Here is a 16,343-nt window from a genome sequence, read left to right as displayed (position 1 = left end):
ACTTGTAAATAAATTTAAGAAATATGGCAAAATTGCACTTTCTCTAGTTAGATTTGTAGGGTATTCAGACATTTTTTTCAAGTGCTGCTTCAGTAGTGGGACTTGGATGGGAACTTTTCCAGCTAAGTAATGTGAATCTGCATTTAGAAACCAAAGCAAAAAATTTTTTACTTTTGAAGTTACTAAAATCTGTATTGAATGATCTGTTTTGGGGGTAAGCCCTTGAGGTCTAACTCATTTTTCTCATTCAAAAGCTTCTTGCTATATGCAAAGAAAAAGTGAGCACAGTTGGGGTGAGGGGGAAAGTATCATTGGGTCGTAAAAGAAGATTGTTAGATTATCCATCAAGAAAGAAAGGTGTCTTTCTTTCTGGCCAACTTAACAGCAGAGGTGTTACTGAAGAGTTTACTATCAGACCCTAGATGGTCGTGTGCATGTGGTATCTGGGGGGTTTCAAAGAAACTTGTCTGTTTACGCATTGGGTTTGACCTCTGGTGTTCTCGGGTGCATCCAGGAGCTGAAATTTCTTCTCACATAACCATTGGACAGAGGTAGGAGACCACAAAGGCAGCTTTCAAACATCAGTCAGGTGGTGAGAATAACCCGAGTTCCCTTTAAGTATGCAGCCTCGTGTTGTGGAAGACAGGGCAGAGCTAGGTGCTTTGGTGGACTGACCAGCCCTAAACTGGTCACAAGCATGGTGGCACATAAAATAAGAACCTCAAACTTGGGCATGATTCTGAATTTGCTGCATTCCAGAGGCTGACCTGTGCCAGAATTCTGCCATCAAGCTTAATACAAAGAAATTGCCAGCTCCTGGTGAAAGATGTGGCCTGTTTCTTCTGGCTGCTTCCTACTGTGTGATGACTCAAGTCAGCTGGAATATCACAACAGTGTCCTAAATCTGGATCCCTAAACGGGCTGTGAAAATACAGCAATCAAGCCATTGGTAGCTGTCTGCTCTCTCCATTTGCTTGGAAACCTTTCCTAGAAGCAAGAAGAACTATTTTTGCTTCTAAAACGTGGCCAAAGATCAGGGCAAGCTGTTAGAGCGACCACTTTAAGTAGGTCACTCACTCTACTTCCCTCACAAGTAGATTCGCATTCTCTTTTTTCCCCAAGAGTGTGACTCCTGTTCCTTCTGTCTGGCGTTTATTAAGATGCCTTCCTCTGGCGTTGGCCAATGTGAGTGCATCATCTGGTCCCTTGGAAGCTTCATCAGTGCAGAAATGGCTGTTATCATGTGCCATAATAAAAACAATAATATGGACATTGAAACATTTAATGGGAGAAGTGGAGACTCTGGTGCGTGGGGTTGGGGTTTTTCGGTTTTGGAGGTTTTTTTCCTTTTTTTTTTTTTTTGGTTGGTTGGGTTTTTTTCCCCCTAAATCTAGCTTTGTGGTTAGTGCCCTGTTCTGGAAATTTAATGCTGTTGGCTATAATACTGAGATTCAGTGATGTACCACATGGGCTGTAGTAGCACTGAGTTTTGACTTCCACCTCAGGAGCAGATTTCTTCTAAGATTGATACTAGTTTTCAGTCTTTGACTACTATTAATGAATTAATGTAAGTAAAGTAATGAATTAAATCGAGTTTTACTCAAGTTGAGTCTGTTTTGCCCATGACCATAATTGGTGAGTGATCCCTCCCTGTCGTCATCTTGAGCCTTGAGCCTTTTTTTATTTCTTCTCTCAATGCCACTGAGGGGGAGAAGTGAGCGAGTGGCTGCAAGGTGCTTAGTTGCTGGCCGGGGCTAAACCACAACAGAAATTTGGAGATAACAATTTGCAGGAAAGTTCAGGACACTATTTGCAAAGAATTTCATAAAAGAATCCTCAGGCTGTCACAGGTAGAGGGGTGAGTGGCAGGGTGATTCGTGGTTGATCTGGTTTAATCTCCATGAAGGAAAAAAGCCTGTTGCTCTAGGACCTAGGGATTAAAGTAGGTATGGAAAGGCACATCAGCTGAAGTGCACTTCTGGTTTTATGCACATTTAAGTACTCCTCCAAAAAACGGCTCCATGCTCAATTTCAGTTTGCATTTACAAAGGGATCTATGGAGTATCTTGATGACTGCAGTTGTTAACTCTTCAGAGCATCTCTCCAAAGGTTTTATTTTCATCCATTACTGTAGTATCTGAGCAACTAACATAATGTTCACAGATTCATAGCAAAGTTTCAGTTAAGCTCCATGTGGTCTCTGGCACTCCCCCTCCCCCCCACTCCCCCCACCCAAATTTGAAAGGCTGTGCACAGAATCAAAAGTTTTTTAGACGTTCGGAGGGTTGATTTTAATTTCCTCTTTTGTGGTAACTTGGTTAATAATGGCTTCTGGACAGAAAGTTGCTGGTGGTCTTTGACAAATGCTTTTGTTGCATTCCAGATTCAGCCAATATCGAGTAACTGGTTGCACAATTTCTTCTTGGCTGTCAGTGATTTATCTTGAGCTTTGTTACGTAGCTTTCAAGGTGACTCTAAAGGCTAATTAGGCACTGGAACAGGTTGCCCATAGAAGTTGTGGCTCCCCCATCCCTGGAAGTGTTCAAGGTCAGGTTGGATGAGGCTTTGAACAACCTGGTCTAGTGGAAGGTGTCCCTGCCCATGGCAAGGGGGGTTGGAACTAGATGATCTTTAAGGTCTCTTCCAACCCAAACCATTCTGTGATTCTATGAAATTAATTAAATGCCTGTAGACTAGGATTTGCTGCTCTGAAAATCAGTATTATCAGTTTGTCCTGGAAGTTAATTATTAATTTCTGAGTGACTTGACTTCCAGTCCGTTGTCCCCATGAACAGAGACATCATGAAGGAAACAGAAGGATTCTGCTCTGTCTACTGGGTCTCATGCAACTGGTCAGAAATCCACACAGAACAGAGGCAGACCCTGGCTTTGTCACACTTGCTGCATCTGTTAGAAGAAACATCCCACAGTGGCAGATTTGGACTGAATGGTTTAGTAATTCCTAGAAGAATTTTTCTAAAATTACAAACATCAGTTACCATCATTCATTTGATTTCTCAGCTTAAACCCAAGTTGCTTTTTCATGTTGTCCTGAATCAGGGCATGATTCTCTCTAGTAAATCCTTGCCCTGTCATGCCATGGCACAGTGTCTTCCACAGTGGTTACCCAGGAGGACCACGCCAATTCAATCACCTACAGCGTATCTCTTCACAAACTGCAGCCAACAGAAGCTACACACACAGTCTTATTAAAGCTACATCATGTTTAATCTTAGCAAGAAAATGGGACACCAAGAAAAGGAAGATGTGAATAGAAAACATGAGTCAGTTTGTCTTCCCTAAGGGTTTCTCTCGCTGCATTAGTAGCTGAAGCAGACTTTGTCTCCTGAAGGCCTACGAACCATTGCAATCCAAGGCAGACCTGATCTCTTGTGATCTTGCTGTAAAACCTCCAGGTTTGAGCCTCTTGGGGGGAAAATTGTCTTCAGGGTCAGCATTGGGCTGTTACAGCATCAAGGTACATTCATAGGGTGGATGAACTACTTAGGGATATGGTTTAATGGGAGATTAGGGACGGTTGGACTGGATGATCTCTAAGGTCTTTTCCAACCCAGAAAATCTATAAATCTATAAGGTAAACAGGCAGGAAATGCAAACCAGTGGGAGTCATTCTTCTCACCTGTGTACGTTGCCTGATAAACCTCTAACGTAGTCTGTTAAGCTGATGCAGCGTGTTTGTAACAATATATTCAGTAAACAAATCACAGAAAAAGGTTTAACAACATTAAAGTGTTAGGCAAGATCACACAAAAATGAGAAATGCAAATCCATTCTGTTCGTTTTCATTTCTTCTGTTATTTTTCTTGCCTGCCTTTTCTGAAGCCTTTGCTTCCCTGTTGTATTTATTCTTCTGTCCTTCATTTTCTTCACTACTTACATTCCCTGCAAGTCACTGCATTTTTAATCTACGTATAATAAATATATAATATATTAAATTTAACTTAGTCATGGACAATCTTTATCATTTCTAAACCTAAACTCTAGCTTTTTAGATTCGGTATTGTGTGGTGATTTGCCAAAGTTTCGAAAAAAGGTTAAGAACACTGGAATAAAAACAAGACCGTGAAGAGCCCCAAACAAAATAACAAGGAACATGATCTTGAAAAATGTCCTAAAGATGTAGGCTTTTGCTGCAGCCAGGACAACTACTCCTAATATAGTAGAAACTGCACCTTGTAATACTGGGTAACCCAGCAGAGACAGAGCTTCGACTGCCCTTTTATTGGCCGATGCCTCTCCGCTTGTAACAAAGGCATAGGAAATATGAGCAGAAAAATCTACAGAAAACCCTATACAAATGACCAGGTTGATCATGGATATGGAATCTAGATTGACGTTCCAAAAGGCCATGAAACCAGCAACACCGACTATAACAGAAGCTATGGCAAAAGTCACCCACAAGCAACACAACGGGTTGGGAATAAGCAAGAGGGAGACGACAAGCATTGCCCCGGCTGCAACGACAACGTTCTGAATGGTGTTCTGCACTATCACCAGGTACTGATCATAGTAGATGAACGCTGGGTGGTACACCATTAATGGAACAATGCACTGCTTGGCTTTCTCTCTTAACTGAGTGAGAAGATTCTTCTCATCAACAGCTGAGGTCACGTTCACCGTCTGGATGAAGAAACGCGAAGCATCTATTTTATCCTCAGTCTTGTCAATGTCCCACTCAAAACTGGGAACAATTCTAAACAGTGTCGTTAAGTTATTAATAAAGACAGCCTTATTGCTTATATTTATCAAACCACTTTCGGCAACTTTTGTGTATACTCTCAGCCATGACTCTGAGAGGTTCTTATCTACGTAGGAAATGTTCTCTAAATTCTGCATGCAGTTCTCAATGTCCAGACGAACAGCCTCATTCCAGTAATCTACACTTTCAGTAACGATAACCATGACCCTGGGTCCATATGCTGAGAAGTATTTGTTGTTGTCGTTGTAGTATGGAATAATGTAAGAGTCATCACTTGCCAGATTTCGAAGATCGATGCCTTCCCTGATCTGAGTACATCCGTAAACACTGCCACCCAAATATGTTCCGTACAGCAACACCACAAGTAGCTTGATCCATTTATTTGTAAAAAACGGGCCATAATACTTTTTAAAGAACATGCTCATTGGATGTTCACTTTCTGGCAGGTGGGTTTCTAGCTGAGATGACTGCCTAGAACAGTTGACTATACAGCAGGCATTGTACAAGCAAGACTTCTCAGCCTGACCTTCCTCTACTCCCACAGGCATACAAGTTAGCCAGTGTCTGTCTCCTTGCTCCCTTTTATGATTTAATACAATAATTGCCCCAAAGAAGGTCATGGTATATATATAGCAGAAGACAAAAGCAGTGCCTGTATAGAGGCAAAATGATCTAACAGATGGAAAAGCAGTCCAGGTGCCAATGAAGAAGGCCAGAACATCTGTGAGAGTGGTGATGGTGACAGAAAGTGCTGCTTCTGTGTAAGTCTTGGCCAGTCGAGATTTAACATCAGATTTCTCTTCTTTTCTTGAACTTTGTTCCCAGGAAGCGATCATGATGAACATGTCATCAACACCAACTCCTGCAGGAGAAAAAGTTAACGCTGCATTGCAAACGGCAGCTTTCACTAATACCCAACAAAAGAGAAAAATGAATCACTTCTAAGTCTGCATAAAATTTCGAAAAGAAAGTTTGGCTATCGGCATTGCTTTAGTGCCGATGCGAGTTAAACAGATACAGGAAAACAGACCCTTTGTGTGTAGCTGAATTTACTGTATTTCAGAAATGCCTGGTGACCTGATGGGTTATTGATCCCTCACCCTACTCTGCTGAAGGACAGCACACCTAGTCCATCTCTGACAACCATGTTGCATCTGTTGTCCAGGTGTCCAGTAACATAGATGACACAGACTTAAATACATCGTGTATTCTGATGTTCAGCTATCCTTATCACCGGAAGCATTCCCCATTATGTCTGGAATTGCTGCTTCATCACTGCAGCAAATTAGGCCAATAATTTCCTGCTCTGCCTTCAGCAGACTGGAAGAACAGTAGCTATCACATGAGAGAACAGTGATCCCAGCTCTCCAGTGGTTTGCTTTTTATGCTCTTTGCTCTCATCTTCTCTCCCGTTTATCTTGGAGCATTTATTTAAGATTTATTATTCATTTATCTTCAACATTTATACTGAGGCATTCACGTCTATTACCAACCAGAGTCCTGGGAAACCCTGCCAGGAAGAGTGGGTCCTGGGCTTGAGTTTTTGCTAAGACACAAGGGTAGGTGAGCCAAAGTTCGAAAGGGAAGGAGTCCATGGGCTTCTCTCAGCTATGCTAACTCTCTCGAGATTTTAATCACAGACCTTCAGTATTTTGCCAATTTTAGTCTATCAAGGGCTCTTCTATTTCCTGAAAATTAATCACACAAAAAGGGAAAGCAAGACCACGTGAATAGAGGAGCAAGCACAGATGATATAGCGAAGCGTAAAAGAACAGATGAAATCGCTGTCTGCTGCCTGAACAGGCAATCGCCAGCAGACACGCAACGGTGAATTAAGCAGCATGTCAACAGGTAATGCGGGACAGCGCCTGGAAAGCAGGCAGGCTTCAAAGTGATTCATCTAATGTAGTGACAATTTGTTTGCTTTAATGCAAGGAAGGCAAAAGTCTGCATGTTAGTTATAAAGATCTGAAGAGACTGACTTAAGCCCTTTCCCAGGTATACAAAGGGGTCTTTCTGAAACGTAGAGCCTCTGCAATTGATAAGCAAATAAAAGCAAATACAAAGTGCATTTGAATTATGCAGGAAACAAAGAAACTATGCCTATCCTAAGAAGCATTTGCATCAGACGTCTAGCATGATGCAGAGCGCCTGTCAACTTGGGAGTGACGTGTGCTTTCCTCAGCATGAGAAGACCAAGACCAAGAAAATATCACATAGATTTATCATATAGGAGATAGGACAAAGATTTTAAAAACAGTAATTTATTTGCAGCAACGTTATCTAACGGTATTTGGAAAGTTGAGCACTGGCTAACAAGCAGTTGGTGCAACTGTGATACAATGATACTAACTTCCGTGCGTTTTTGTGGGGAGCTGGTTGCATGAGTGGTGCATCACTTCGGCTGCACGGCTAAATGAGACCGTTTAGTACATGATCATTATATTGCAGAGGAAATTTCCCATCTTAACAAAACGAGATTAATTTCTTATTTGAAATTACAGACAGTCCTTCTCATTGCTTAAGTTGTATTCAGGCCCAATTTTACCTGACCAAAGACTACACTCTGAAAACGAGACACAAAAGCTTACAGTAACTTACTTTCCGTATTCACCTCATAATACACAGGTACTGGATTAAGTCAGTGCTAGTGTAGCACGAGCTGCACACTGGACACATGTTCCGTGGTGCTGCTGTTGAGTTACCCTGAGGCTGACTAACAGCAGAGAAGTAGGGAGCTCTCGCTGTACTGCAAAAAGAGCTGGTCAAGAGGTGGAAGGTTCAGGAAAGACCTCTGCACCTGCTTAAATTGCTGACAAATTCAGCAGTCCCATAGAACAGTACTAACAACAAACTGTTTTGGGGTAGACAAACTTATCCAGAGCTAATGAGATATATAAATGCTTATAGTATGCCTACAGAAAACAGCAGAGGATGACACAGGGGAATGCGGTGACAGAACTCTGTTGAGCTCACCTGAAGTATTACCACTAGTTAAATAAATAGTTAATCAGCATGGCTAAATTACCAGGGATGCCAGAACAATGCCAGAAGTGCTAACTTCACCATCCTCTCATTTCTAGTTTTCATGCCATAGCAGTGGAGCTAAAGCAGGCATCATTTTTTGGGAAAAGCTGCCCTTCTGCCAGAGCCCAGCTCCAGTCCCAGTGTGGGTACGCTGGGCTGAGCAGCTCACTCCCCTGTAGGAGCTCAGAGGAGGCTGCACCTCCAAGTGTCCCCCCCCCTCACTGCAGGACAGAACTGCGTACGATCTGGTGCTGACATCATAAAAGAGTAACACTGTCAGGTTGTTTTAACTGCGCTTCCGTCTTTGTATCTGAATCCGACTCGCGTTTTCTACTTACCTAGAATAAGAAACGGCGCGTTTGCTACAGTGACCACAAACGGCACTCCACAGAAGAGCATCAATCCAAAGCTGCTTAGCACAGCTAAACCAGCAGAAACCACTCCACAGCATGCAAGCCAGACATTATTTCTTATACAGCTCAGTCTGAAAATATTTTAAGGAATATCTTAGTTACACGTCAAATATGTCACTAAGGTGTTTGGCATGATAAGTGAATATTCTGCAGATACTGCCAGTATCCAGTCTGTGAAGACAACTCTTGATGAAAGCAGCTATTTGCTAGGAGAGGTCCCAGGTGTCAGCATTGGACAAGATTAATTTATATAGGAGGTGCTAAATACATTATTACTGCTAGCAAGTTATATACATAAGAGTAAAGATGCGTACTGATCTTGGCATCAATGACAAGAGAGCTGGCAAAATGAAGATACATAAGCTCTACTAGTGAGAGGCTAGATTTAGAGTGACTCAGACAATGACGAATTTTTAAAAGCTCTTTCCTTTGACATGGGTTTTTGGTGTAGCATATCAGCGTAGTATGGAAGCATCTCCCAGGCAGTAAGTACTGTGTGGAGAAGCTTTCCCAGCAGACAGATTGGCTACTAGCCATGTGCCAAGATGCCCAGAAAGGCTGGTGCAAGGATTCCCCATGAAACACTACCAGTGGGAGACTTTGCACCACACTCAGGGGGTAGAGAGTTGCCACTTGCCTGATTAGTAATATTTTCTGGGCTGTAGACCATTTCTGAACTTCAACAGAACCTCTCGCTTCCAAGGCAGGAAGCGTGTCTTGGTGAAACCACCCTTGCTCTGTCCGCGCTCACAAACAACTGGACATGAGACAGCTGATAGCCAGAAGCTGTACAGCCTAATGGGCATGATGCTTGATGCTTACACCAGCAAGCCCAACCTCCAAGCAGAACTTTCTCTCTCAAGCACAGCACACAAACACTGTCGTACTGTTGTCAAATGTACATCGGCTCACCTTCCACTAGCACAAAGAAAGGGCAGGCTAAGTTCTTTGTGGACAGCAGGTAGGGCTCAGACTCTACTAGTAAGCAGAATACCTAAAGTGGTACCCAGGCTTGCAGTAACCTATGAAGCTAGTGCTCGTTCATCTGTACCTTAACTGAGCAGGTGGCAGAAAAAAGGTGCAAACAGATCTTAACACAGGATACTACTTCCTCCCCACCCCCCCCCGCCCTTCTCTTTTTTAACTGATCTTTACAAAGAAATAGTATCTTGTGGGTAGGAGGAAGATAGAAGCTATGAATGAAGCAAGAAAGTAGTAGAATAACTTAGCAATAGCACTGCTACTTATTCCTTCCCTCTCCCCAGACGATGACTTTTCTGTTTGACTTTTACGCATCTTTTCAGTGAATGTCTCCACTGAGTATGCCACGTTGAGCTGTGAAGTTTTATCCAGCTGAAGTGCTTGTGCTGAATTCTGCTGCTGCCAGGCTGGCTAGATCACACTCCTGGCCCCCCTCCTGCATAGGGTAAAGCAGAACTCAATGCCACAAGCTACAGCACCTCAGACCTCTTAAGAAGATGAAGAGTAGGAGGTTGTTTCAGTTGTTCAAATAGTTTCAAAACCATCAGCTACCAAAAGGATTCTTATGAGGCGGGCACCACAGAAATGACTGATGGCTTCAGAGAACAGACAAATGGATACTAGCATCCAAGCAGTGCATGTCTGAACTGAACGCTTGTTCAGGTGTTCATCTGGCACTTATCATGAACCCCACTGAAGCAGTTGGAAAATATACACAAGTAGAAGAGAAACAGCAAAGAAATACACGTTGCCTATTACTACATGAAGTCTGAAGCTTCAAGAGTGACTTCACTTTACAAGAGCAGAAACCAATTTAGGCAAAGTAAAGAAGAGCAGAAGTCACTCATCAATCCATAGCTTAGAAGACATTTTACCTTAGGCATGAGACGACTGAAAAGGTTATTGTCAAGAAATACGTTACGGAGAAGAGCGGGATCACCGTCTTGGTATTTCCTTCAAACTCCTGTTGTCTGGACAGTGAGGTAAAGTAAGTCACCTGTTGTTAACACGGAAAGAAAAGATGAAGCACTTCTACTCTTTTTCTTCGTCTTTATACACATGCACAGGCAATGCTAAACATGATGTTGGCACTAATATTTCTGTGGCCCTCACAACCCCAGAAGTGCCACTTGCACTGAGCAGAGGCCAAGGATGGTGCATTGCATGAGAAGAGTGGAGTGGACGACCCTGGAAGCATTACTCGAAGCTCTGCAGCCAAGCCTACAGGCCGGCCCCTGTCTTTTCCCTCCATCATCTCCCTTCTGGTGATGGGGCAGCCCAGGCATTTCGGGTCTCAGTGGCTTCAGCAAGGCTGTACCTGCCCCTACATTACCTGAATGGAGGCAAAGCCCAACTCTGCCAGCTCCGACGGGATGACCACCAGGAAGTCTTCCAGCCACTGCTGGCTCTTCGCCACCACGGGGCTGTCCTCCTGCAGGTAATACACCAGCTTCAGGGCCCGCGCCGACAGCACCCGCCCGCCGGCGTCCGTCTGCACGTCGCCCAGCGCGGCCCCCAGGAAGACGCCGTCGCTGACGGGGAAGGTGAGGTTCTCCAGGGCGGCCGCCGCCGCATCCTCCAGCAGCGGTAGAACCGGGTTGGGGCTGGCGCAGGCGCCGTCGTTGCGGGCGCAGAGCTCCTCGTAGTGGAGGGCGCGCACGGCCGCGTCCAGGCGCAGGACGTCGAGCCGCGCCGGCGGGGCCAGGACCGACTGCCCCTCCGCCGCCACGGCGATGAGGGCGGCGTAGGAGCCCTCGGTGGGCAGCCGCGAGGCGGAGAAGCGCTCCGAGTCGTTGGTGGGGAAGTGCCGCCGCACGAAGTCGCGCTCGGCCTTGGCGGGCCCCCACGTCGGCGTGAACTGTCCCTCGATGTCGTTCGCCTGCCGCTGCGGCAGGAAGAGGAAGCCGGCACCCAGCCCGCCCGACAGCAGCACCGGCACCAGCACGAAGGGCCAGGGGCACGCGGCCACGCCGCTCCCCAGCCCTTCGAAGAGCCGCCTCAGCGGCCGCTCCACGCAGTTCGTGTTGCGGCAAGAGCAGCCCTCCGCGGGGCGCCGCGCCGCCGCCATGGGCGAGGCGGGGGCACGGGCTGCCGGCGGCAGCTCCCTCGCCGCTATCCTCTTGCTGTGCCGGAGGAGAGCCGCCTCCTCCCCGCCGGGGCCACGGAGGAAATAAGCGTTCTTCAGCGCGCCGCGGAGCACCCGACCGCGCCCTGCCCCGCTCTGTGTGGCCGGGGCTTCCACCGCCTCCCCGTGACAGGCGGGCGGCGGCAGGCGGGGACGCGCGGCTCCCCCCGCCGCGCCGCGCCGCGCCCCGCCCCGAGCACGGGTCTCGGAGCGGCCGGTGCCGCTGCCGCTGCGCTGTCGCCCCCGCCGCTTGTGCCGGCTCTGGCCGTCTGCCCGGCGGGCCGCGGTCGTGCCCCCGCCCCGAGGAGCCCGGTCCTGCCGAGGCCTCGGTGCCGTTACAGCGCCCGTCGTGCTGAGCGCTGCCGGGAGCCCGGTTCTGCGGCCGTGCGGGCCAGCGCCCGCGGGGCGCGCTGCAGCCCCGGCTCTGCCGCGCACGGCCCTGCTCCTTCCCTGATTCATCCTCTGGACTTCGTCGTCCTTACTGTTTTCCCCGAATCTGCTGCAGTCATTGCTTCATCAGTAGGGATTGTTCTTCTGGGAGCAGAACAGAAAGTGGTGATGTCCATCTTGCTGTGTTTGCTCTCTCGGTGAACGGGTTTGCAGAACGGGAGTGAGAGCTGAAGAAATAAAATACTTGGAAACAAGGTTTAGTGACTGCAATGGGCAAGCCGCAGAAATCTCAGCGGTGTGGTACCCTAGAGCCTTGTGCAGTAACAATGGTAGAAAGTGTCTTTCCAAGTCCAAAAACAACCCCTCAGCCTGGTGTTCTTGACACTGAGAGTGATTTGAGTGCCCTCTGGCTGAGAAGAACGTTAAGCTCAGATGTGACACTTCCGGAGAGGTGTCTAGCCGAGTAGCTAATATGTCACAGACAGGCACTTCTTCTTGCCCTTCTTTGAAAGAAGCAAGTCTCTCCTCTCCTGCCGGTACTTGCAAAGAAAAGTTGTAGGTATTTCTTCTCTCTCATCCTAAGGAGACAGGCTTGCCACCTGCGAGCATAAAACAGCCAGCCAGGCTCTGGTCAGCATTACACATCTCCGACTGCGCCCAGCATTTAGTGCAGGTTCCCTTTTCTGTGCACAGGTGTTCTGAGGCAGGTTCGTCACTTCTGAATTTCTCTGTGGGAGACAGGCACTTAGAAGCTATTTCCTGTAGCTCCTAACTTGTCAAAATCTAAGTTTTTTTAAATGAATCTGACTCCAAACTGATGGCTTCTCCTACATTCTGTTCTCAATTTCCTTGAATGGATTTATATCATGTTAGAGTAAAAGCTCTTCACAGAGGAGGAATCTGTCCTCAGAAAAAAAGGGTAAAGTATTTGATGTGATGTAGACATTTGATGAATTCTTGTCAAAGAGTTACCCAGCTGGAAAAGATAGCCTCTCTTATGTGGAGATAACTCCAGAGAAAAACAGGCCTGTGTCTGCAAATAAGCTAGAGAGACACACCTATCCCCATAGCCAGACACCAAGAAGACTTCTAGGATAACCTGGCAGTGGACCAGGCTGTGGATGATCCATTGCCATTGTAGCAGACATGAAAAGACGGTTTCCAGCTAAATGCTTTCATTGTAAAAAACATCCACAAAGGGTTATTGAATTTTTTAGGCTCATCAAGACAGAATAAATAATTGACCACTTGTTATGGCTCTTGGAATTCATGTGTTCCCAGGGATGTGCTGAAGTTTCTTTCTTGCTCCTCAGGAGCTGGAGACAAGCTCTGGTAGTGATCAGGAGGTAGGAAACAGCCTGGTGGCAGGAGCTACCCAATCAGGGTACCCAGTACATTGGGCGCCAGTAGGTGCCTTTAGGTTAGCTCTTTCTGAGGCTTGAGGGTCTGACTTCTGGCATGGGAAGATGGCTCCACCAACTCTCAGTTCAGAGTGGTCCTCAAGCAGGAGGTATATGCCAGTCTTCTCCCCAAGAATCTGAATTCCTGTCCTTGTTCCCTGGACATGCATTTTATATTCACTTCTAATAGGATAAAATCTGAGATATGCCTTGGGGCAGGGCCAGGAACTGGGCTACAGGAGTCCCAGCAAGTCAGGCTTTTCCTGTATTTGTGGATGAAGGCATAACCTTTCTTCTGATGGTTATGTTGTGTTTGTTGGATGCTTCAAAGTGAGATTCCAGTGAATTACAGTTTGGGAATATTGCCGCATGGGTTAATATTCACAGTACCACATTTTTTTGTGCTTCCCAGTGCTAACAAAATGATGACAAGCAAAGCAGACATATACCTGACATACCTAGAAGAGAGCTGAGAGGGATAGCTGGTGCCCCACATTTGAGCAGCTTGTTGTTGCCTCTCAGCAAGATCTGTGGGGGCCTAGAAATACAATCAATTCATTCCTAATATCCCAAATGGCCTCATTTCTAGCTAGTGTCAGAATGTGCCTAGCACAGGTACATCATCAACTTCAGGCCCACATAAACCAGTCAAGAGCAGCTGTAAGAAACCAACCGACAAAGAAGCGGATCCTGTTCAGGTGGCTGAGTTGCCTCCCTGTTGCACAGCACCCTTGGTCAGGCCATTTCCCAGGAGGGCAAGAAGGCAACCCCACCCTCAAACCGAGGTGCCAGAACCTTCTCTCTTCCATAGCAGGGCCCACCAACCAGCACTGAGGCATTTGTACCCTGCAAGAAGCATGGAGAAAGAGAATTCAGCCCCAGCCTCCCTCAGGCACAGCCCAGGAAGACTCGCAGATGCAGACAAGGCTTTGGTCATGGCTTGAATGTCACGATGGCTCCAGGGCTGAACGAGATCCTGGCTGAAGAGACAGCAGGATAGGGAGAGCAAATGCAGTTTCCAGCATGTGAGACTTTCTGCACAGTGCTTTGAAATTAGGAAACAACATATGCCTGGCTAGTGAGACTCCCGGCTTCACAACCTTTTTTATTTGAAAGCTCTTTTGCAGTTTGCCTCCTCAGCCTCCATTTCCCTCTACTTAGAACAGGATCCATCTCCTGCTGTAGCTGTGCTTCCCTGTCTTTTTTTCCTCACAAATTCTGTGAGAATTGTTATTTATTTTGAAGGATAGGCTGTCCTCAGTAGTGCAAAGACAAGCATCTTCCAGTCTGCCTCCATATTCCTCTGTCTTCTGAACATTTACTGAGAACGGAAGTGATTCAAAACGATTTTGTAGAATCACAGAAGGATTTGGGTTGGAAAAGCCCTCTGACACTCATCTCAGCTGGGCCCCGCTCAGAGGGGCTGGCGTGGGCATGAGGCCAGGCTGCTCAGGGCTTCGTCCGGCTGAGCTCGGAGTACCTCCAAGGACAGCGGCTCCAGAGCCTCTGGGCAACCTGTTTCAGTGCTTGACTACCTTCACTGTGATTTTTTCCCTCTCAGAATTAGCAAGGTTTTGGTAGCGGAGCTGCAGGGGTGGCCTCTGTGAGGAGAGGCCAGGGGCTGCCCTGGGCTGGCCAGAGCCAGTTCCATCTGGCTGCAGCTGACTCAGGGCAGCGCATGGCGGAGCCCATCCCAAGGGGAGCCTGTGGCATGGTCCCGTCCTGCCCGGGGAGGGGGGGTCATTGCCATGACCCAAGAGGTTAGACTGAAAATAAAGCTTTGCTTAGGGTGCAGCAAAATTGCAAAAGATGGTACCTCTGAATGACATAACTTTTAACGCAGAGAGGATACAACGGATATTAACTCGGCGAAACTTACATCAGTGTGGCATCTGTTGTCGCTAAGCTACAACATACAGCAGATTGACAGAACTTACAACAGTGTTACCCTTATGTGCCTGTAAATTAAGCCAAAGATAGAGAAGGAGGAATACAAAAAGAAAAGGCGAGATGAAAAGATAAAAGATATCACCACCCTTGGGTCCAGCGGCGGTCTCTCCTGGCAGTCAGGGTCCTTCGGCGGTGGGTGTGCACCGAGAGGGTTGCCCGTTCCCCTTTTGTCTTTGAGTGTCTGTCGTCCCTCTTCAGGGGAAGAGTACTGTTGTGTATACGTGGTTGTTCTTCATGAAAGTTCTCGAAATGGGTCTGGGGGGTATAGGGAGTCCTGGTGGTCGATTCACTCCCCTTTATTGCCGTGATCACGATATGACCTCTTTGGACACACGTGCCCTTAGCCTCAGGTCAAGACAGGGGAGTTAATGCAGCAGCTGGCACTGCCCGGCTTGCGCAAGACTTCCCATTATCGGCTGCTCCCCCACTTCTGTGGGCCTCCAAAACCAGTTTGTTCAGGGCATCCCACAGAGATCCCTTAGTGAGTGAGGAGAATACAAAGCATTCGAGCATCTCTGTCTCAGTTTCTCAAGACAGATGTTTGTGACAATCGCTCACTCTAACCTGAGGTTTTACAGGCACCTCTGCGAAAACGTCTTAAAGTAAGGATGGTGAACTGTGGCATCATACACACAGTTACAGTTGGGGTTTGACCTTGATGATTTAAGCCTATGCTCTTTTCTGAAGTTGGGAAACACCGATAAAGAGGATGAGAAAGATAAGGGAGTGTGAACAGCTGGTGCAGGGAGTGTGAGAAGCTGACATGGGAGTTTGGGAAGTTGATATAGAGTGTGTGAGAAAATGATGTTTAGTTTAGCAAGTAAAAATAGCTCCTTTTTAGGCATAGCCAATAGTAAAGTTAAAATAGGTGCGTGCACTATTGTTTGTAATCAATCACAGTTGGGTGAGGGCCGCGTGGACACATCGTGGCCAGAGTAATAATCTATAAAAGCTGCCTCTATAACAACAATAAAGGTCACTCTGTTATCACATCTACGGAGTCCGTGCATTCAACCGCCGCAAATGGCGCCCGAACAGGGACCTGATATTCAAGTCGACTGACGGGCTTTGGAATCGCGGTGTGAGAGCGATCGGCGGCGGTGCCTGGCTGAACGAAACGGCGGAGGAGACGTCGGGGAGAGCCAAACAGTCCGGACCGAAATTAACAGCGGGGTACGAGAGCTGGAGTCTGGACCAGTGACACCTGAAGAATACAGGTGAGCAGCCAGGGACGATGGGGTCTTCCATATCGAGAGACACGAAGAATTAGGAACCAAAAGAAAGAAGAAGTAAGTGACTGAAGGAAAAAAAATAAGCGGCACCTGCCTCAACAGGAG

The 16,343-nt window shown here is 46.9% G+C and overlaps 1 protein-coding gene across 1 annotated transcript; it reads right to left on the bottom strand.

The window, feature by feature from the left end:
* Nucleotides 1-3,966: 3,966 nt before the first annotated feature.
* PTCHD3 (patched domain containing 3) lies at nucleotides 3,967-11,218 on the bottom strand. Its single transcript, XM_086614974.1, has 4 exons — nucleotides 10,475-11,218; nucleotides 10,017-10,138; nucleotides 8,086-8,231; nucleotides 3,967-5,582 (listed from the first exon to the last, which is right to left on the bottom strand). The coding sequence occupies exons 1-4, from the start codon at nucleotides 11,207-11,209 to the stop codon at nucleotides 3,967-3,969; spliced, it is 2,619 nt and encodes an 872-aa protein (XP_086471100.1). The 5' UTR covers nucleotides 11,210-11,218.
* Nucleotides 11,219-16,343: the final 5,125 nt, after the last annotated feature.

The sequence above is a fragment of the Tauraco erythrolophus genome, chromosome 7 (assembly GCF_009769465.1).
Source record: "Tauraco erythrolophus isolate bTauEry1 chromosome 7, bTauEry1.pri, whole genome shotgun sequence".
NCBI classification, from domain to species: Eukaryota; Metazoa; Chordata; class Aves; order Musophagiformes; family Musophagidae; genus Tauraco; species Tauraco erythrolophus.
Note: the sequence above shows the minus strand (reverse complement) of the source record. Positions and strands in the feature narration are given on the sequence as shown.